This window comes from Daphnia pulex, chromosome 2 (assembly GCF_021134715.1).
Source record: "Daphnia pulex isolate KAP4 chromosome 2, ASM2113471v1".
NCBI lineage: Eukaryota > Metazoa > Arthropoda > Branchiopoda > Diplostraca > Daphniidae > Daphnia > Daphnia pulex.
In genome coordinates, this window is record NC_060018.1 from 860,469 (window position 1) to 881,130 (window position 20,662).

The 20,662-nt window shown below is 44.2% G+C and overlaps 3 protein-coding genes across 9 annotated transcripts in view; all 3 read left to right on the forward strand.

Moving 5' to 3' along the window:
• The first annotated feature begins 78 nt into the window (after window positions 1-78).
• On the forward strand, window positions 79-2,757 carry LOC124188871. The gene is made up of 5 exons (XM_046581802.1): window positions 79-341; window positions 404-518; window positions 591-664; window positions 726-865; window positions 946-2,757. The coding sequence occupies exons 1-5, from the start codon at window positions 205-207 to the stop codon at window positions 2,409-2,411; spliced, it is 1,932 nt and encodes a 643-aa protein (XP_046437758.1). The 5' UTR covers window positions 79-204; the 3' UTR covers window positions 2,412-2,757.
• A 27-nt stretch (window positions 2,758-2,784) lies between these two features.
• Window positions 2,785-4,183, forward strand: LOC124188880 (retinal rod rhodopsin-sensitive cGMP 3',5'-cyclic phosphodiesterase subunit delta-like). Its single transcript, XM_046581817.1, has 5 exons — window positions 2,785-3,127; window positions 3,196-3,258; window positions 3,334-3,469; window positions 3,558-3,679; window positions 3,757-4,183. Exons 1-5 carry the CDS (start codon window positions 3,087-3,089, stop codon window positions 3,836-3,838), a joined length of 444 nt encoding a protein of 147 aa, XP_046437773.1. The 5' UTR covers window positions 2,785-3,086; the 3' UTR covers window positions 3,839-4,183.
• Window positions 4,184-4,619: 436 nt separating this feature from the next.
• The window catches only part of LOC124188868 (rap guanine nucleotide exchange factor 4-like), a 31,409-nt gene continuing 15,366 nt past the window's right edge, over window positions 4,620-20,662 (forward strand). For 2 of the 7 annotated variants that reach the window (XM_046581799.1, XM_046581801.1), the window contains exons 1-2: window positions 15,113-15,953; window positions 20,391-20,603. In XM_046581799.1, the coding sequence (XP_046437755.1) occupies window positions 15,786-15,953; window positions 20,391-20,603 (381 nt within the window). In that variant the 5' untranslated portion in view covers window positions 15,113-15,785. Of the gene's footprint in view, window positions 6,596-10,415; window positions 10,559-10,643; window positions 10,760-14,936; window positions 15,954-20,390; window positions 20,604-20,662 lie in introns of those variants that run through there. The other 5 variants (XM_046581798.1, XM_046581794.1, XM_046581796.1 and 2 more) reach the window with 5 other exon arrangements.

Here is a 20,662-nt window from a genome sequence, read left to right on the forward strand (position 1 = left end):
TAAAGAGGAGGAGCCAAGAAGACCATCTTCGAGAAAGCTCTGCCTCTCATAGGAAAACTGGCAACAAAGCGAATTGCTTACCCTTCCCCCGCCGCCAGTTAAAGTTTCAAAAGTGAAAAAGATCTGCCGAGTGAACACGTGCCGAGTCGACTGAGTCAATCAATTTCTGAGTTACTTAATAATTTCGTAGATTATAGTTCCGCCATGAGTTTTAGATTTTTGTTTGAAGAGACATCTTGGTCTAAACAAGTCTTTTTGCCATTGAACGATTTAATTAAGGCTACTTTGGAAAAAAAAGATTTTCTCAACCAACTCGAATCATTGATTACACTTTCAGTCAGGTACTCTTGTCTTTTCAAATGGGATTGCTGCTTGTAAGGTTTGACTAAAACTATTATACCAGGTTGATTCGAAAAGAAAGTGCTAATGTTGAATCCCTGCCAAATATCAACACATTTGTGAATTTACTCGAAGAGTTTGTTTTTAACTTGAATGAAATACATGCATCTTCAGATAAGGTATTTATATAATTATATTAAATATTTGTTATAAAACATATTATAAGGTTTTATTTCACTAATTGTTAATAGGCATTACCTGATTTTGATGTTAAAATAACACCACTGATTTATAAATTTGCTGAATTAGTAGTAGTTCAATCGAGGTAATAAAGATTGATAATCACAAATAATTAGCTAGTTTTTAGCAAAAATATTTAAATGCAGATCCGGTGACTGTCAGAAGGAATATGAGGTGAAACTAGTTAGATTTCTGAATAGTTTGCCAATACACCCAACTCTTCACATCACTCCATGCCATCGCACAGCAGCATTCTTGACCAGTCTGCTTTCTGATGAAATTTCAGGTAAATTTTGCTTTCGCTTTCTTAAATTCAAACAAAAGTATCTTGACCTAATTTCTCTGTCGACAAAAAATTATTTTTAGAAGAACCAGCCATCCAAACACCTGAAGACTCCAATAATGAGAAATTGGTGACAAATGTGAATCCACCCGAACAAAATGAAATCAAAGAAGTTAAAGGCAGCAGTGAAAATGCTACAAAGAAGGATGGGGACGTAAAAGAAGCTGATGAAATTCATGATGAACCCTCAGTTATACCAGAAACACCTATGAAGTCATTAGAGCCGACATGCGTTGGAGTGGCAGCAATACGCGGGATCATTCCTTTTTCTTCCGGATCCTTTTTTTCATTGACTCCTCCCATTACCGAGTCCACTGACGTTTGCTTATCTGTAAAGAATCAGGTGGAAAATCCAGCCAATTTCCCAACTCCGTCACGCACTCCTCCGCTAATTGAATTTCAAAAAGTTCTTCGAGAGCGCTTTCCTACGCCTTTTATCACTCCAACCGAGAAAAAGGCGCGTCGAGATGTCATACGAACCCTACGATCTCATCGTCGACCTCAGCTTTCATCTTGGAATGTCGTTGAGACCACATCCCCCGCTCGCTCCTGTAACTTACGGAAACAGTTGTTTGTCGATACTGATTCACTTTCTAACTCTGCAAATTTTTCATCGAGTCCATTGGCCCTGTACCTTTCTCCTGATACTGAAAAAGATACTCCCAAATTCTCTTCGCCCGATGGCCCATCACCTGCCTCATCTAGAAAATCTTCTAGGAAAAGTTCCACGTCAGAAAATAAAAAAACTAAATCGCCTGTCAATGAAAATAATGAAGAAAGTTACACTGAATTGAAGAAGTCGATCGAAGGCAACCTAATGGGATGCGAGGCAAGTCTGTCAGATGTTGAGCTAATGGATGAGATTGAGTCGAGCATCAATATGGACAATGATGTCATTTTTGTCGAATCGACATATAAAACAGATGATCATGCGGAAATTGAATTTATTATCCCGGAATCATTTCCTGTTATCTATCAGGATGCCAAACTTGATGAATCATCGAAATCATCTATTCATTCTGCCAACAAGAAAACACTAAGTCGATCATCACAGGAAGAACGTAGAAGAAGCTCACGATTAGCTGGTATACCTTTACCTCTAATATACTCAACTGAACCACTGCCAGACTGTCGAAGGTCGATCACCTCTAAAAGGACACCACTTCAGCAGCTCACTTCTTCAAAAGATAACGAAGTTCTATCCTCTTCTAAGAAGAAACTGCGGGCTGAATCTGTTGATGACCTACCGATACAGCCAATTACGAAAGAAACACCAATTGCAGAAGCAACTCCTCCTTCACAACTGGATGATCGTCGACAGACGGCGAGTTGGAAACAGGTTCGTTTGCAAATTCCACCTTGCTGGGCCGATCTTATTGAAAACCACATCAAAGAAAATCATCCGGACGAGAAGCTCTGGTACCAAGAAGAAGCATCTGCGCGCTGGCCAATTGTTTATTGCAACTGTGCCCAATCCAAGAGAGATTAGATTTCCCGCAACCGCTGGCTTAATCTTTTGTCAAATAGAGAAATCATCTATTGCAACAGAAGTGACAAGTATTTTTTTTTTTTTTTTGATAATTCCATATCAATTTTTGTGCAACAGAAGTGTCAATCTGCCACACCCCTATTTGGTTCTGTGTTCAGTTTTATTTTTTCGCGTATCCCATATTTCTTTTCGTATAAGATGAGAAACAATGGGTCCAATTATATTTTGGTTTACATTCGGTTTATTTCCAATCCAGCAATAAAACTCGTTCAATTTCTAAAACTTTCTTTCATGAGTCATGACTTTGCATTTTGGTATCGCAATACAACCATGTGGCAACGTCTAATGGAATTTCTTCTTATACTCTCGTCTATTGGTTTTTTGTTGACATCAAGAGAGTTGTTACTTGGCCGAGTACCCGGTGGCGGCTCTATATATATAATACGACTTTGTATTGATCCAAGATACCAATCAATTATCCTTATACAGAAAGTTTTACCCCATCTGTGTGTGTGCGGTTGGTCGGCATATACACTTTTGAAAGCGAACTCGTCCGAATCGGGCCTGCAGTCCAAGTGCTGCAAAATTGTATATTGAATAAGGGATACGTTGAGGTGGTCGCCGTCGTCCTCGTGTCGACTGGCCTGCGATTGAGAAGATCTGGAATCGAACGTAATGCCTTCCAAAGCCGAAGACATACTGTCGGGATTCAGAGTGTAAGTTGGTTTTGTCTCTTGGTTGTTTTCATATTTTGGAAATTAATTTAATTTATCTCATCTTGCAGGAACTGGATGAGTCTACGAGAAGTAGACACCGGGAAACTGCTGTGGCAAAACTCTGATGATTTGTGAGTTCTACTATATATCAATTTTAAAATTAGAAAGAAATAATCTATAATATGCTTTTTGACACTTTGTTTCAGGTCCCAGCCTGATGTTGAACATGAAGCCCGAGTACCCAAAAGTATTTTGAATTGCAGAGCCGTTTCAAGGGAAATTAACTTTTCCTCAATAGAACCCCTCGAAAACTTTCGACTGGAACAGAAAGTCCTTTTCAAGGTAGGAGTTTCCCATTTTTGATTTCGTGTTATAAAAACATGTGAGAATCAGAGAAATCTGAAACTGGATGTGTTGTGTTGAACTATAGGGAAGAGCATTAGAAGAGTGGACATTTGATTTTGGATTCGTCATCCCAAACTCCACAAACACCTGGCAATCAATAATTGAGGCTGCACCAGAATCACAAATGATGCCTGCACAAATTTTAAAGTAAAACAAAATTTATGCATTCTTAAATCAATTTGATAGAGAAATTAAAGCCAAAATTATTTTTTTGTTTTGTGCAGTGGAAATGTGACTATCGAAACCAAATTCTACGATGACACCCTTCTAGTCTCAACATCAAAAGTGAGGCTGTTCTACGTCTGACCCGATCTCTGCGTTTTTTCCCATTATTTTGTCGTCTCTTCATTTCACGTTCTCCTGTTACGTCCTTATGGCGATGGAAATAAGCGAAAACCGGCATTTTGAAGCGCTTTTTTACACAGTCTACACGTCGTGTGCCATCTCCTAACGCACCGATTTCGATTCGGTGCGACATCGCTACAATTCCGCTCACACACAAAGCTACACACGCTATTTGTTCGCGATCACCTGCCATACTTCTCGGTCAATATCTCATTTGCTGCTGCCGCTGTTATTCCTGCGCTCCACATTTTACCCGTTGACTGTCGGTACTACATAATAAAAAGACGATTCAATCGGTGTATAAAACTGGGAGCTCATGTTTATCCTTCGCGATCGGGATTTCTGATTTTAGGTAGATGCACCCATGCTATCGAAACATGACGGTCCCGTTTCAATGGGTGAGTCGGCGTTGTGTTGTGCGGGTACATCAGGCAAAGTGGATGTCGTTATTGAGCGGATTATAGTGATCTACTGCGTTGCCCACGTCTTCTGCATCTGCCTCTACTTGACATGGATAGCCATCCAAAATGCAATTATATCCCTACCCCCAGCCTCTCTCTCTCTCTCCCATCTCTTTCTAGTCGATAATTAGATTTCCTCGAGCTCTCCTACTTGTCTGTGTTCCTCGAGCTATGGTTGACTAGTAAATTACATGTCCAGCGGTGTAGAGCACAGTACTCGGTCGTGGGTCAGCCAGCCCCCCCCCCCCTTTTTATGGGGCGATATTTGAATTATTAGAGTGCGGAGAGGATGTGTATTATAGTAGATGGGGTGGGGGGTATCAGGGGAAAGATGCATAAGTGTGTGTCCGTGTGAGAGGCGCAAAGAAGAGATGAAAGGCGACATCACTTGGAAACCATAAGGAGGAGGAGTTAGGCGCATGTTGCTGACTTGAATAGAATAAGCTCTCGTGTCGCTCTTTGAGAGAGTGAGTTCTAGCATGTTGGCCGCCGTGTGTCCCGCTCTCCTGCATGCACTCGCGTCTTTTTTTAGAATATTCCGCGTGCTGTTATTGACAAGGATCAGCGAAACATTTTTATGATCCAGCTTTGCGGCGGCCTTAGGGTGGGGGGGATGGCGGGACCCCGAAGTTTGGGTTTCATACGCCTCACTCACGGTGCAATAGTTTCGACGGCCGTTATTTAGGAGAGTTGAGTTTTCTAGTGGCTCGGAACACTCGAGGGAAATGAGTAAAACAAAATGAAAAGGAAGAAAAGAAAAGAGTTGGATGGAAGCCGTCGTATGTGTGCGCGTGTCTCGGATCAAATGGTTGAAAGCCGGATTATTAGTTCCATTCGACATGTACTGTAAGCCTTATTGGTTGCGTGCACCCACCGCCCATTGGGCATGAAACTGCTACCTATATATATTGCGCCACTGAATGTGATTGATCGCCTTTGATACCCGTTTTCTCTCCTCATTCTCTTACGTGTCTCCATGTTGCTGTCCGGTTCTTATGACACCGGCAACAGCTCCCCCCAATTAATCGCCACCACCTCGCCCGAATTTCTATAATGGAATGAAAGAAGATTGGAGCTGTCGGATTTTCATTTTGGCTCCGGGGATTTTGATTCAATTTCCTGTCGGTTGTCCGGCACAGTTGTTCCCAGTTCTTTTGTTAAAAATAAAAAAATGTACCGACATTAGGATAGGGATTTACAATGTCTGACAGGCGTGTACACACCATCGTCGAGTTGGTGGCCACGCCTTGATTTCATGCGATAGCTCCTGTGTGAGTCCCGGCGGGGAAGTAGATCCCACAGAGACGCAATCAGCAACAGCTTTTAGAGCTGTTTGTGCTCGCCTTCATCGACGGCACAACCACCGTGCAGAGTAGTAGGATCCCGTAGAAAATAGGAGGGGCCCCCAAAAAAGAAATAACAGTGTAGACAACATCAATAGAAATACATTTTTAGCCGGTGAGCCCCAGCCATGTCTGTGTGATGATGAGATGAGTCGACAACGTAATTACAAGCGGATGGTCTTTATTAAGATTATGATGATGATTGAATCAATTCCATTGTTGCTGTTCCTTTTTTCTTTTTCATCCGGGCGGATATGAAACGGAACTGATACTCTCACACCCACACGGTCGATGAGATTTTTTCCTTTTCTCTTTTTCGGCTATTGAAAACGCTCTGGGAGTTGCGCTTGTGTTGCGCTTGCGCTCTTTTTCTTTTACCCCGCTCTGCTCTCGCACTTTCTCTCGCCTCAATCGTCAGTCGGGACTCTTGTCGTTTTCACGCACGTGGATGATGGACGCTGTGTCTCTCGCCTCTCCCGCGCCTTTCAGTAGTCGGTAGACTTTCGGGCGCCGCGGCGGTTGCCCATCGTTTCCCCCCCGCTCTCATTGCCGTCGCTTTCAAACCTCCCCTAAAAAGTTTTTCTACTAACAAAGAAAAAAAAAAGAAACAATAGAATTTGAAAATCCCAAATCTTTTTTTTTTTTTTCACATTTTATCCCGTTGTCGTGACACGAAAAAATTTGTCGAAACATTTTTATACAAATTTCCCGGATGACAAATTACTCTGATTAGTTCGTCTTCTTCAATTAGTTTCGTTTCAATTCAACAGCGGTCCAGCTGCCCAGGATGCCTTGAAACATTTGTTTTTTTTACTCTTAGCTTCAATTGTTGTTAATTAGTAGCAAATTTTTTAAAAAACAAACAAATTATCTTCAATGGATTCTCAACATTGGACTTCGTCTTTCGACACAAGGTAATACGACATACATAACTGGCCATTTCGCAACTGGTGTTGATAATCTCGCTAGTCGGTTTTTTTTTTTATCTGAGTCGTTGTTGTTCGCACTTGGGGGTGGTGGCACGACATCGGCAGATGGTGGGGATGATGCGAATAGGTTCGTTGATTATTCATCACCCGCTCGATGTTGCAACGGGGAAATGCCTGACTCCGGTCGACCGGAACCACCTGTTTTGCGTTCAATTTTTGAATACTATAGACTCTTCCCGCATCTCAGCTCACTTGCCCTCGAGTTTATTTCTGATTCTAATTCAGTTTGGTTTTTTGCTTTGGAGATTTTTCATTCGATTTCGTCGTCCGATCTGCCATGACCTATCGATTTTATTTTTGTCGATTTGTTGGTCGAATTGTGTGCACGTCTTTTCCCTTCCTAGCTGTGCGTGTGTGTATGTTAGCTCTAAGTTGGACGTGATCGATAAGAGAGGTGTGTAGTCCCGAAGTCTAACTCTCCCGTTTCCCCGAATCCCTGGGTGATCACAAATAAGGAAAGAGGAGATAGAGAGAGAGAGAGAGTCATTTCCTGTTTTTCTCCTTTTTTAGCTTCTTCTTCCTTTCTCAGTTTTTGTTTGCCCAGGGTTTCTGTTTAACCATTCTGTTGATTCGGTCTCCTCCATTGAACTACTTGTTGTCTGGCTCCCATTCGGCCGTTACTGGGTCGCCTATTAATTCTTTTTTCTTTCCCGAATGGGGGAGAGAACTATGGGCAGTAAGTAATTGGTCAAGTCGCTCCACTTTGCGGTTGAGATTTCCAAGATGCCATTCGCATTTCCCTTTCTGACATTTTCTTTATTGAACTAGTTATATGGGGCAGTACAAGTGTCTTGGCCGTCTCCCGCTACCGTCCAACCAATAGATTTTACGAGTTTCAGTGGAGAGACCGCGACAGCTGGTCTTGTCATTTGAACTGGATTATGTCGCTCGCATGTCTACCAATTGTCTTCGCATCATCCGCCGTCGCAGGATTTTCTGGCGAGACAATTTCTTATGCAGGGCGATTGATTCGTCCGGCTCGCGTGATGTCAATCTATCCAGAGTCGAGCATAATATCAACTGCCGTGTCTTGTGGCTAACGAAATCAATCATTCGCAACTCGACTTATCAGCCTCTCTACAAAGTATCGACTCGGACAAAAGGCGGATCATATCCGAGACCACAATATAATATGACGTGCGTCATACTCTGTAATACAGCCGGATGAAAACTTATCAAAGAAAACGGACGACAAAAGAGGGAGAATGATGGGAAATATAATGGCGGAATATTGTAGCTGCTGCATAGAATGTGGGCGAGCGCCAGTCGGTGAGGATATCACCTGGTGATCCTCCCTACACGAGAAAGTCTGAACCAATCGGCCTGATGTTTTCGCTTCCCGTTGGGAAAGAAAAAAAACAAAAACAAAAAAGAAAATCAATGTTCCACTGTTTATCTAAGCATCAAAGAGAGACCTTTAGGCGGTGACGGAAGTCGGCCTTTTTTTTATATATGAAGCCTCTCTCCTGTTTTATTTAGTTATATTTTTTCTTTTTTAGTATTTTCTTTCTCCCCAGTATATTCGATCATTGCCTTATCGATCGATAAGGCCCGAGACGGCGTCCTCGACGGTCGGTCGCCGTGTTTATGTAGCGGCGCACCCCAAAAAAAGCTCGTCAAAAGTTATATAGACATGGGGCCGGCAGCAACAACCACATGCGGGACTGAATGAAAAAAGACAACAAAAGCCGCACACTTTTTTCTATTTCCCCCCTTCTCTTGAAATTCTTGGCCAGGGTTGGTCCAATCGCCGTAATGAAAAGGGCGGGGGGGAATCAATCGAACGTGAAATCGAACGTCGCAGCGCAACAAGTGGCGCACGTCGGCCGTTTTACCTGTGACTCTTGAACCGCTTCCGTCGTCCATAATGACGATGCGCTTCGCCTTGTGTATGTGTGTGTGTGTCAAGTGCAGAACACAATACATCCTGTTAGTACTATAATGTCGTCGACGTCGTAGAGGGTAAAACATTTTGTGCGCTGTGATCCGTGGCCCCCCATTTGATAAGTGAGTCAGCCTCCTGCCACATCCAGTCCCCGAATAAAATATAAAAAAGAAGAAGAAGAATCAGAGCGGGAGCAACTATTTTAAGATGCGTGCATCGACCTAGGTGATGTAGGGCGGGAGAAACGAGGATGAACAAGATCAATACGGAAGAGCGGCAACAGCACCTTGACAAGCCAACTCGCTCTTTCTCTCGTTCTCTCTCTACGATCTATCTCTTTGATTCTTTAGTGCCACCATTAAGGAAAAGCTTCGCCGTCTTCTTCCGCAACGGCGCTCAAAGTTGCCCAGTCTCCGATCCCCATACTCGAGATCATGTCGGACTTGTTGGGAGGCCAACCGCCGATCCCCATTTTTCTTTGATATCGATGGATGTGGGGGGATTTTCGCCGTTTCAGTCATGTGGTACCTCACTTGTTTCATCCGGGCTTTTCATCTCTTCTCCGTCGGTTTTTGTTCGATTGGTTTCATCCAGACATGGACGTAACGATATCTGTCGTTTTTATTTACGGGCAAATCAACAATCTAATACGATACGCAAGCGCTCGTATTAGAAACAACATGCGTCCCAATGAGTTGCTGGTGCTCTTTGATGCTGCACTGACTGTTGTTGTTGTCGCATTTCGATTGTGTGGCCGCATACACACGCGCGCGGAGTTGCAGCAGACCGTCCAAGCTTTTCCTCGCTGGTATAATTCTTAGTCGAGTAAAAGCACCTACTTTGCTGTATACAGGAATTGTGTGCACGGGATACCCCCTGGATACCTTAGATCTCATCCACACAATACCGGGGAATATCTCCCAGTTGAGCAAAGTAGAGAAAGAGCTGAAGGGGGGGGGCTTATATCTACTAGACTCTCACTAGTTCCTCAGCTGCTGCAAAAGCAGTTAGATCCCCTATTTCTTGGCAAAAGTAGAAAAATAAATCAAAGCCAAAGATGAGTTTTTCCCATCATCTTTTATGTAGTACACGGCGTGTGTGTGCTGGCGTATTTTTACAAGCTTACATCTCGTCTCTCTCTCTCTCCCAATCCTCCGTGGTAAAGATGTACACAATGCAGTAATGCGTAGATATAGTGTTTTGCTGATATGGTACCGGGGAGCCTAAAGCCTCTGTGCACCACCACATCCAATCTGATTGGAAGTGATTGGTGTAGTAGCCGCTCTGTTACGCAGTACACGTATAACATATAAATAGGATCTGCCGAAGATGCGCTAGCTCTAAAAGTAGAATGAGGACGGAAAAAAGCGATCGTCATTTGGCCGCCTTCTTTTTGTTTCGCAGATGAGAGGCAACTTGTAGGGTAGGGGGAGGCTCATCGATCGATGGTCGGTCCCATAACTTTTGAACCCAATAACTTTTTTTCGCTCTTTTGTTCCCTTTTCTTCTTTGCTATTCCCCTATTCATTATGATTAGCTTTATCGACAGTCTAGACACACACACCGCCATTTCCAATTCTTCTTCCGTCCACCCGCCACTTCCGATTTGATCTCGCCCATCGATTTTCATTGCTGCGACCTTGCTGCATCCCTACCACCCATAGCCTCTTTTCATTTCCTATCCGATGCACTTTTGTACGGATCGCCCTGTCGGGTCTTCCCTTTTATCCCAACACTTCGTTTTGCTTGTTTACGGCCAAAGAGTAAAAAAAGAAAAAGATCTCCGATATCTCTGCTCTTATTTGAAATCAATAGCTCTAACATTCTTTCTTTTTTTGTATCTTTTTTTCTGGTAATTAGATCGTCGGAGCGTCGAGCCGGAGATGTCGAAGTAATTGCCGCTTACTTGCACAAATGGCGCTGCCTGGATTCGCTCAGCAATTCTTTACTCCGGCGACTGGCATCGGCCGCTTATCTCGAGGATCTCGACGATGGCGTCACGCGTAAGACCAACTTTCCGACAAAATTCAATCTCAGCCAAACCCGCACCGGGAATTCTATTTTTGTTATTCCGTTGGTGTTTTTCAGTTTACCGACAAGGCGACCGCGGGACCAACTGGTATTTCATCCTCAGCGGCGAAGTTGTCATGACCACTTGTAGCGATCGCAGCAACAACAAAGACGCCAGCAGCGGTTTCCATCATGTGAGTGATATACTTTTACATCCAAGTCCCAACTGTTTACACAAGTCCGACAAACTGTGTCGGATTACTATGGGCCTCTCTCGTTTTTCTTTTCCCCCGGAATTCGGTAATGGAGTAAAAATGTCAAGTCGGATGAACTGGAACGACGACGTCGAAAGGAAATGACAGGATAGAACAAACAAGGGGGGGAGGAGGATATTGTCGGGAAATGCGGCTCCCGCGTGCAGTGCGAAACATTGAAGCGGACGACGAAAAGTTTTGGAGCGTCTTTGTTGGCCAGGACGTGCCGAGCAAGAGTTCACCCGTCTTACTATATATATATAGACTCTCTTGCTCTGTTTACCGATGCGGTGATTGTTTACCTGGAACAGACTCTCTCCATCACAACTCGTCCATGTTTTTTTTTTTTCATCCTTTGGTTCCTTTTTTTTTCGTTCGCCCACGCTCCGGCTGCTCGTCTAAAACTCTTGTCTTTCTAGACGTTGGCTCCGACGGACTTTATTGTTGACTTTCGTTTTCCAGCTGGGCCCAAAAAGTAAAAAGAAGAATTGAAAAAAGGAAAGAGAGAAAAAATAACATCACAATATAGGGGAAAGGCTTTTTGTGTGTGCGTTTCTCCATCGAGTTTCTGTTATTGACATTGCTGTGGAGTCGATGAAAGTGAAGTAGAGCAGATGAGGCAGAAGCAATCCAAAGAAAAGATACGTTTTTGCTTCTTCTTCTCTAGATAGCTTTAAGGCTTTACCTCATAGCACTCCAACTCGGCTCTTTCAATCTTAACATTCATGAATGATTGGGTGATAATAAGCTTAGAATAACTCTTCGCGACGTCATCTCTCTCTCTACTGTTGAGCTGACTTTTCATGCATACGTTATTATCGAATAATGATGATGCAATACGTCTTATGTCATTTTTGCTTTCTTCTTTTAGTTCACTTATCGATTGACGTATTTGTTGGGGGGGGGGGGGGGAATGACATCGTCAAGAGAGATGCTGTCTGATATCGGTGTAGGCGTGGCTCCTGCTGGTGGAGCGTGAGCCGCTAGGCACAATGGGTGTGGGATCTTGATGATTAATTATTTCTTGCCTTACCTGTACACACAGTGATTATGCTGCAGGAGGCCTTTTTTCCCTTTGAAATTCCAAGAGCTCCCATCTCCAGACTTCCATTACCAGCGCGTTATTGTTTGATGATTCGGGAATTTGTGAGCCCCTCCACGAGTATATGGAACCCCCTTGTCTTGGCTTATTCACCCGTGAAAAGTTTGTTGGCGGCGCAAGTAGTAGCATAGGCCATCAAAGAGCTCAGAATATGTGTGCGCATCTAGAGTATCGAGTGCAAAAGGAATTGGAACAGATAGAAAAGGCGGCCAAGTTAGCCAAAGTCAAATTACGCACAGCGAGGAACTTGCTTGGGAGTTTCAACTCGACTAAATTATATTCTTCGTCAAGTTATAATGTAATTTTATTCTCGATCTTTTCGGGAGCACGAGAAAAATTTCATTGTGACGCAAACGGAGACGAAGCGAATGGCGAATAATAAAAAAAGAAGTTGTAACACAATTTTTTCTCCATAAGATTATGAGCAAGTGGGTGGGAGAGACATTGTCTGTTAACTTTTTTTGGGAGCATGTCAGCCCCCGTCTCGAATTGAATCCTGCTGTGTGTGGGTGGAGTCCGTGTCTTGTCCCGTTTGCTCCTTTGTCGTTTCACTTAAGTGAATAAAGGCCATCAGCTGTCGGGAGTGTGTCTAGCTCTCTTTTTATGAAAGGCCAAAACAACGTCAATCGCTTTCTGCACTTGAAGTGATTGCCCCCAAAAATGTAGAAGCGACTCGTTCAGCGTTTGGTTGCGTGCAGTTTTTGCATATTGGCCATTTCCTTTTTTGTTAGACGGACGAGGCAAATTGAGATCGAGTGAGTGGCTCTCTGTGTGTTTTCTTATGGACGAAAATAGACTCTCCAGTCAATTATATCGGTACCTAGAGGCACATAATAAATTCAATCTCAATTTTGCAACTTTGATCTTCTTCGCTTCCCCCCTCTTGGCTATTCAGTTCAATTGTGCCCTGAATAACTTGCTGTCCTTGTTTATTTCGACGAGCGGCCATTTTTCGGTCTAATGTGCTAGAGTCTGAAAGAACCATCCATTTCCTGTTGGCCTCCTTTTCTCAGCAGTTGCTCTCGAGTGAGGAATTCCCCCGAGTTTATTGCACTTTTAGTCTCTTCCAATTCCAACATCTCACTTATAACCCAGAGGAAATCGTTGCTACCACACACAGTACAGAGCCCCCCCGTCAACATCCTCTGCCTCCCATGGAGGACTTGCTCCTTCAGGATTTTCTATTTTTTATTGGCCATTGTCGTCGCCAAAAAGTCCAGGATGATAAGTTTTCCATTGTTGACGCAACTCGATGCTGCTGCTGGTCTTTAACTTGCTGCCTCCGCCCTTTTCGAATCTCGGCGCTTAATTTGAAAACTCGACCTCTTTTCGGCCTCCCAAGTTTTCATCATGTCTGCTGCGGGGGGCCGGCCAGCCTATCGTCGTCTGTCAAACAGTCCATCTAGACTCGGCTCCTGTATGTGTGGATATAGTATGGAGCAATTCCAATTTCCAAAATTTGTTCTCCTCCCACGAACATGGAACTGCATATTGCGATCGATGCTAACGGACGTCCCTCGTCCGCTGCTTTTGGGCTTGATACGAAATAAAAATCGCAAGCGAGAGACGAGAGAATCAATAGATGTGTGTGTGTGTATATACTGTTGGCAGCAGCAGAGATATAGAGCAGCTCCCGGCACCCGATTTCGTTGAAGAGTAGAAGAGAGAGAGAGAGAGCTGCTAGATGTTGTAGAAGCGCAAATGTCCCGGCAAGTGTAAATAGAAACTCAACTTTTAGACAACCAGGGGGTCCTTCTTCTTATATTCCGCTTTGTTTGTTTGTGTTTTCTTTCTTTTTTTCTTCTTTCAACATTTGGAGTGGCCATCTCTTCGTGTACGGCTTAGTGAACAAGAAAAGAGACGACATCCAGCAGCCGTCAAGTGCGCTGGAACAGAAGCTATCGCGAGGCGACTGCTAATGATTTCTTTGTGACTTATTTTTTCTCTTTTCTCTCGCAAAGTGTTGAGGCGCGGGCGACAAAAAGCGGAAAGGACTAGGGGGGAAAAAGATGGCGGATTAGAGAGATGTAGTACATATTGTAGCGAGAAAAAATGTGACAAAAGAAATTCGCCCTTATCTATTTTCCGCCAACAAATTGAAACGCCGAGCAAAAAGCTTTTTGAAATCTTTTCCATTCTTCCTCGTCAGACTCTCTGCTGCTGTGTGTGTGTGTTTCTGCCTTGGATGAATTCGGACGGCGATATTATAGACCGCGGGATGTGCGCGTGCCTGTTTGATCGTATTTGATTCTTTTGTCTGTGATGGGTCTCTCTCTCTCTTTTAAGTTTCCACTCACCGTCCTTTTTTAAAATTCTTCTCGATCAATTTCTTCCGTTCGCATCCGATTGATTGAACATTGCCGCCATGGCCACACTGGATGATGATGGCCCACCCGATTTTTATGGGTGAGCCCGTAACAATGAAGCGGCTATTGTCAGTTGGCTTTTCTTATTCTTCTGCTGCTACTGGCGGCCGCCGACTCACGTGAAATTACATTTCCCTTATGGGCTCGCCCATCATTGACCTCGCCATCGATCCCACAACCGGCACACGGACCCTCTCACCTCCTGTTCTATCGCACGCGTAATGGTTGCACAATGAAAAAGAACCACCAAACTTCATGGGATCGACTCTGGACTCACGCGTGAATTGTTATTCACCCGATAGCCTCCCGCCGGTCCCTTTTTGAACGTGTTATTTTATTTTGATCCCACAAACGACGACGTCACGGACCGATCATCCGTCTCCGAATGCTACAAGGCAAAACTGCATTCGTCAGAAAAAGAATCTAACTTGCGTGGATCACGCTCGGATAGGCGACGCACGGCTTTTTAGCGTGAATCGTCGACACTTTCGTGACCAATTTCCTGTTGTGCAGCTCTTTTTTTGTATTGCCCGTCCTGTTGGATCGCCTTCTGGTTGGGAGGTCCGTCAGACAAAGGGGGGAGGTCAATGTTTTGGGTTTTTATTTCCCTGGTGCCAGCCGCCGCCGCCGTCTGTCCCGCGTTTGTTTTATTGCGGGATCTCGGCGTCGCATGTTGCTGCGGTTAGCCCCGCTCGCACTGCGGGCCAACACCTTCACGCCATATACCCATGTGGCGGTGGCGAGGGGGGTGTTGTGTAATAGTTACCCAGGTGACGATGGAGGGGAACACGACACACGTACGTAACATTTTTAGATGAAGTGTGGTGGCAGACGTTCGACAGCCGCTGTTGGCCGAGCAACAATTGTTGACGTCCATATTGTACAGACGTCCCGGGTTTGTTTTCATTCTAAACGGAAATTTCGATCCGCACAAAAGGCCAACAATTTCGTGTCGACACTGTGGGACGACGTGTGTGTGTGCGTGTGGTGAAAATGAAAGTCAAAAGGGAAAGGAAAATTTTCTTCCGGATGTCTGCGATATTGCGCCAGAGTTTTGACAGTGCTCCGTGAAAAACCCTGGGCGATCGATGCGCTCCGCCAAAGTGGCTGCTGCACCTTAGTCGAGTCCATTTCCCGTTACGTGAAAGAGGGTCCACAGTTTTATTTCAAATGTTTTAATAACTTGCGAGTTTCTTCTTCAAAAGAATCAGAAATTGAAAATCAGTCGAGCGGCACGACCATCGTCGTCATCACCGGGCGACTCTTTTCGGCTGCTGCTACATGTTGTGTGCAATCATCAACTACGTACGCGTTTGAAACGGACATGAAAGATTGAGTGGAGCGACGGAATAGAAGAAATCGCTGACAGCAGCAGCGCATTGGAAATCCAAAAGTCGGAGATGGGAAAAGTTGACGGGCGAATAACGAAGTCACAACGTCCAAATGTCAATGGTCAACACTCATTGATCCATTCGTCCGTCCCTTTTTTTCCCGTTTCATGAGACATTCGTCATTAAAAAACAGAAACTTGCAACCGTCAGCAGCGAAAAATCATTTCATCCCGCGGGATAAAAAAAAAACAAAAAACAAAATGAAAATGTTGCCCTGGCGTGGCGTCTACCATTGCAACTCACCTTGTCGTCGTTCATCTTCCGATGTTTCTCCCGTACGTACTAGCAAACGTCCCTCTAATCAATTACGTTACACACAGTGTGCAATTTGTTTGTTTCTGGGTATAATATTGAAATCCAAAAAAGAAAAAGAAGAAGAAACGATGTCGGTTTGGCCCATTATCTTTGTGTCATCTTTCTGCCACGAGTGAGCGCATCCCACCGGTGCTGGTGTCCAAACATAATTATTCCGCTGTGTGACACATCATCAGCGGGACGTGACACAGTTGCTAAACGAGAAACGCAAGGGGTGGCGACGCATTTGTTGATCGATGCCGTACTACATGCTGCTGCTCGACTTGATTATTTGTATGCGCAGCAGCAGCAGCAGCAGGCCCACACGCGAAGCCGGGCTGTGTAAATAATAGTTAGTGTCGTCTAGACGCAGAATATAGAGAGAAGAGCCGAGTATAGAGCTAATATAGAGCCGAATAATTTGGTGGAGGCTCCGTCCTAGATATCTACGAAACACATAACTAGGTTGGGAAGCTTGAAACATTTTTTGCGCGGGCTTATTATCATGTTTAAATTATGCATAGGCGTAGTAGGGGAACGTGTTTTTTTTTCGCGGGCAACAATCTCAAAATGGAAAGACTTTCTGGGCCGTCATCTTTTTAAAATTTTTATTTGTTTTTTCTTCCCTTCGGAAATGGAGGCGGAGCACAGCACTTCTAGATTTGTTGCCGCTCGTAATTCGATCGCGTGATCCGCATACCTTATAGGGCCGGCGTTGGCGCTGATAATCCCATCCGACTTATTTGCTTTGCCACACCACTTTGAACGACTGGCAATCAAACAAAAAAAGAAGATTTTTTTTTTAAACATTTGGCCGGAAAACTTCCGAGTAATTGAGTTAGTTATTAGTTTGATCCCGCTGAAATTGTGTGAAAAGTGAGGGGGAAGGACTGTTCTTGTCAATTAATGAGCGGAAGTGGGATTTCATCTTCTTAACAAATGTATCGAGTCCTGTGCCATACTACATCACCTGGCTAATTTACGTTGGCAGTTGTTTACGAGTGCTGGTCGTAATTGGATGTGTCAGCGTATACAACTCGTATACGTTTGGCTGCCGCTAATTATAATATGCTTCTAGACCCTTGATTGTATATACGCTGAACTGTGCACCTTGCACAGCGACAATTCGGAACTATCCAGCGATGTCGAGAATTCCGCCAAGCTTGGCGGTCGTAATGAAATGTATCGCGAAATATCATCATGCGAAGTTATGGTCATATTGAATGTGCCCTAGTCACATCTAAATGCATGATTGGCGGAACACATCATTCGCCTATAGCTGATTATGTCATCGCCAAAAATTCTTTTGACTCGGCTGTAAAAGGATCAAACAACTATATCCAAATATGATATCTGCAGTCTTGGCTGTTTTTCCTTATCGATTGCATATTGAGAGTTGTTGCTCGCTATCGTCATCGATGTCGTCTATTCTTTTCACCGCAAGTCCACTCCAAACTGTGTGTTTAGTGGCGGCCCTTGGCTGGATGTTTGTCATAATGAGACACGAGAGACTTCCGCTCGTGTTCCTGACCAGATTTGCAGAGTTTCGCCCAGCTCAAGTTGATCGTCCGTCCATTGACTTTTTGAAGGTTCAATCTATTGTCGGCTGCTGCTGCTCTCAACTTGCTTGTGGTGTATTGTCTCTCTCCATTACGGTGGCGGAGGCCCTTGCGTGTGTCAGCAGCACCACCGGGACTGATGCTATATACTTACATCGACATTTAATTATTCACGTCCGTGTGCTCCCGGCGCCACTGACGACGACAACTTTTCCAACTCGACGAGTTTTTTATTTTTTATTTTCGCCGTTTTCGATCATTTCCCTGTCGCTCCCGCTGTTAACGGCAGTAAGGCAACTCACCCAAAACTTGCCAAACTTGGTTCATATACCCAGTTGTGTGTGTGTGTATCTTGCGTCTAGACCTCCGCCATCTTCATCACTGGCATCACGGCCTATTCACCGAAAGTCTCTCCATCAGCACAGCTCAGTGGAGGCTCATTTGAGCATGTCTCTTGTGTGTGTATACAAAGTTGTACTGCTGCAAACTGATGTTTGCACGGCCGACATCCGCCGCCGTGAGTTTGAGAGCTTCCAACACATTGAGCTTCTGGGGCTGACTGCTGCTGCCGCATGTTGCAATCGCTTTCGGAAGAACTCGGTGTGTCGGAGGGTAAATAATAACATGGAATCGGAAAATCTTTTTTATTTTTATTTTTTCCTTCGCGCTCTTTTCTTAAAAAAAGAAAATATGAAGAGGAAAAATGGATGAAAATTCAAATCTACTTTCTTTGCCTCCCTCCCTTGGCAGATGAATATGTACAGCCCTTCTGCTTCGGATAGGCCTTTGAAAGGTTATGCATATTGGATGGATTTCATTTAAACCTTTATGATGTATATGTACCTACGTAGTTCTCTATAGCGTCGCTCTGATGTGTGTCCTCTGAAATATATTTCGCTGCCGAATTTTCTGCGTATTTGACGCTTCACGGGGCCTTGTGTGTGTGTACCATCCTTAGACGCCCCCATCGATCCGGCAAGCAACCTTTCGCCGGAATTTTTTTTTTTTTGCGTTTTTTGTTGATGTTTTTGTTGGAAAAACTTTTTGCGCTTTTGTAGAGAAGAAGAAGAAAAATTTTTCTTCGAAAATTGACAAGAAAAAAAAGAGTCTTTTATATAACTCCGGCCCAAGATTCCTACGGAAATCGTATAATATAGCCCGGTCTTTTATATAGTAAGTTGCTTTAGCTCCTATACTTTGGAGAGTAGTCATAGTGAACACGCGATGATATAAGTGGCAAGTTTTTCTTCCCTCCCGCCAGCAGCCGGAATTGAAATTCGAATTGGGTAATGGTGTGTTAATGTACAGACAGCAGTGTTAGTAGTAGCATAAGCTCGCTTCTCCCTCGATGGTTTCACACTGAGCTATAAGATGTGCCTAGACATTTTTTCGGCTGGTACTCGTTTTTACTGCTCATCTCACCCGTGGGCCGTGCAACATGAAAAGAGTCTGGTGGCTACAGAAGCGAGAGCAATTGCGAAAGGAGGAGTTGTATGCTTGATATATCTTAACCGACGACAACAGGCTCCTTTATATATGTATGTGAGGCAGCAAATCACATTGAAGAGTTGCTTGCCATTCATACAGCAGCGCGGTCCCTATGTATTATTAGTCTCTACATCTATACTCTTTTGTATAGAGCAACTAAGCATGTCTGCCACTTTTTTTTATTTTATTTCTTTGGGGCTATTTTTGTATGTTACCATGTTGCCAGTTTAGGATTCGATTACCTTCTTTTACAAGATCTAACCGACTCTGTTTCCTTCCTTCCCCCCTCCATTGAATTGAACGTACAAAATTGCTAGGAGGGGGGAGACTGTCATGGGCGCTCTATTGACGAGCCAGAAAAAAATCCTGCGATATTATTAGGTGGATCAGGATAGAACTGGATAAGTTGATATACGAGAAGAGCTAGTAGGAAGAAAAAAAGCAGGAGCCAACATCAACAAGAGGAGCTTTAGATGACATGTCGTCATAATTGGACCTCTTTTCTTCTCGTCGGTCGCGCGCATTGGCTCATCTTCTTTTTTCTTCTGATCCAGTCGGTTGCTTTCACTTCCTGCTGCTGCTGAACTCGAGCAACAGCTTTTTGTAGGCAGCACACAGCTATATTCCATGTTCACAGTCCCGTGTGTTATTGAAATTTGAATCCTCCCTTTTTTTTCTACCCCCGCCTATATTGTTGTTGTCGTGAAAATATTGCTGCTGCTGCATCCTAGTCCTACGGTCTATAGGAGAGCGACTCTTTTTTGCATTCAGATTTGTTCGACTATTCACTTTAGCTTCTTTCCCAGGGCCTTCGCCCAGGGCTCTCGCGTCGAATGGTTGGATGCAAATTCCCGAATCTCGGGCTCTATCGAATTGCCCGGTGACAAAGTGGCAGAATGACATTTCCATCATTGTATCGCTTCTTCTTTTTCTTTTCTATCGACGGCAAATCGGCGCTGCCCGTATCCCGAGTGAAAATGTCATTCGATCAAATGGCTGGAGAAGGCCGAAGGGGGTAGGGATCAGAATGCTTAATAATAAGAATTCGGGAGTAGTTTCCTAATGCGAGCTATTTTCTGTTGATCGAGTCGATTGCCTCGGCATCATTATGCGCCCGACTGCTTCCAATAAAAAAAGAAATCTATATATTACCAAGTTCCACACCTGACTTTTCCCGTTCGTCGTTCCTTATATTCTGCCCTTTCACATTCAAATGAAATTGGATTCCTCGCTCCTCCCCTGGTAGGTGGGTGGGGGGGGGGTTTTCCCGGTAGATCTTTTAATTGCATTCGGATGCTTTTTTTCCTTCCATCGATAATTCAAATGTCTAATTGACTTTATTCTTTTTCTTTTTTTATATTTTATCGACAGCATTCGTCCAATAACGGGCCGTCGCCGTCGTCTTCGTCGTCTTCGTGCTCGCCGCTGACGGCGGCCGCCACGTACAGTCGCCGGTTGCTGGGCCGCGGGAGTTGGTTCGGCGACTCGGTCCTGGACGACTCACCTCGCGACGCCACCGCATCCACCCGGGGTCCGTGCAAGCTGTTGCGCGTCGAGCAGCGTGACTTCCGCTCACTCTGGCAGGTAAAAATAACGTCTCTTTTCCTTCTCTCTCTTTCTCTGCCATATTGTTAACGAGATCC

Bases quoted from the DNA above. Each gene is read 5' to 3' on its own strand.
- LOC124188871 (XM_046581802.1), top strand. From the start codon at position 205: ATGAGTTTTAGATTTTTGTTTGAAGAGACATCTTGGTCTAAACAAGTC. The intron at 342-403 runs GTACTCTTGTCT...CTATTATACCAG, and splicing joins TTGATTACACTTTCAGTCAG to GTTGATTCGAAAAGAAAGTG. The intron at 519-590 runs GTATTTATATAA...AATTGTTAATAG, and splicing joins TACATGCATCTTCAGATAAG to GCATTACCTGATTTTGATGT.
- LOC124188880 (XM_046581817.1), top strand. From the start codon at position 3,087: ATGCCTTCCAAAGCCGAAGACATACTGTCGGGATTCAGAGT. The intron at 3,128-3,195 runs GTAAGTTGGTTT...CTCATCTTGCAG, and splicing joins ATACTGTCGGGATTCAGAGT to GAACTGGATGAGTCTACGAG. The intron at 3,470-3,557 runs GTAGGAGTTTCC...GTTGAACTATAG, and splicing joins AACAGAAAGTCCTTTTCAAG to GGAAGAGCATTAGAAGAGTG.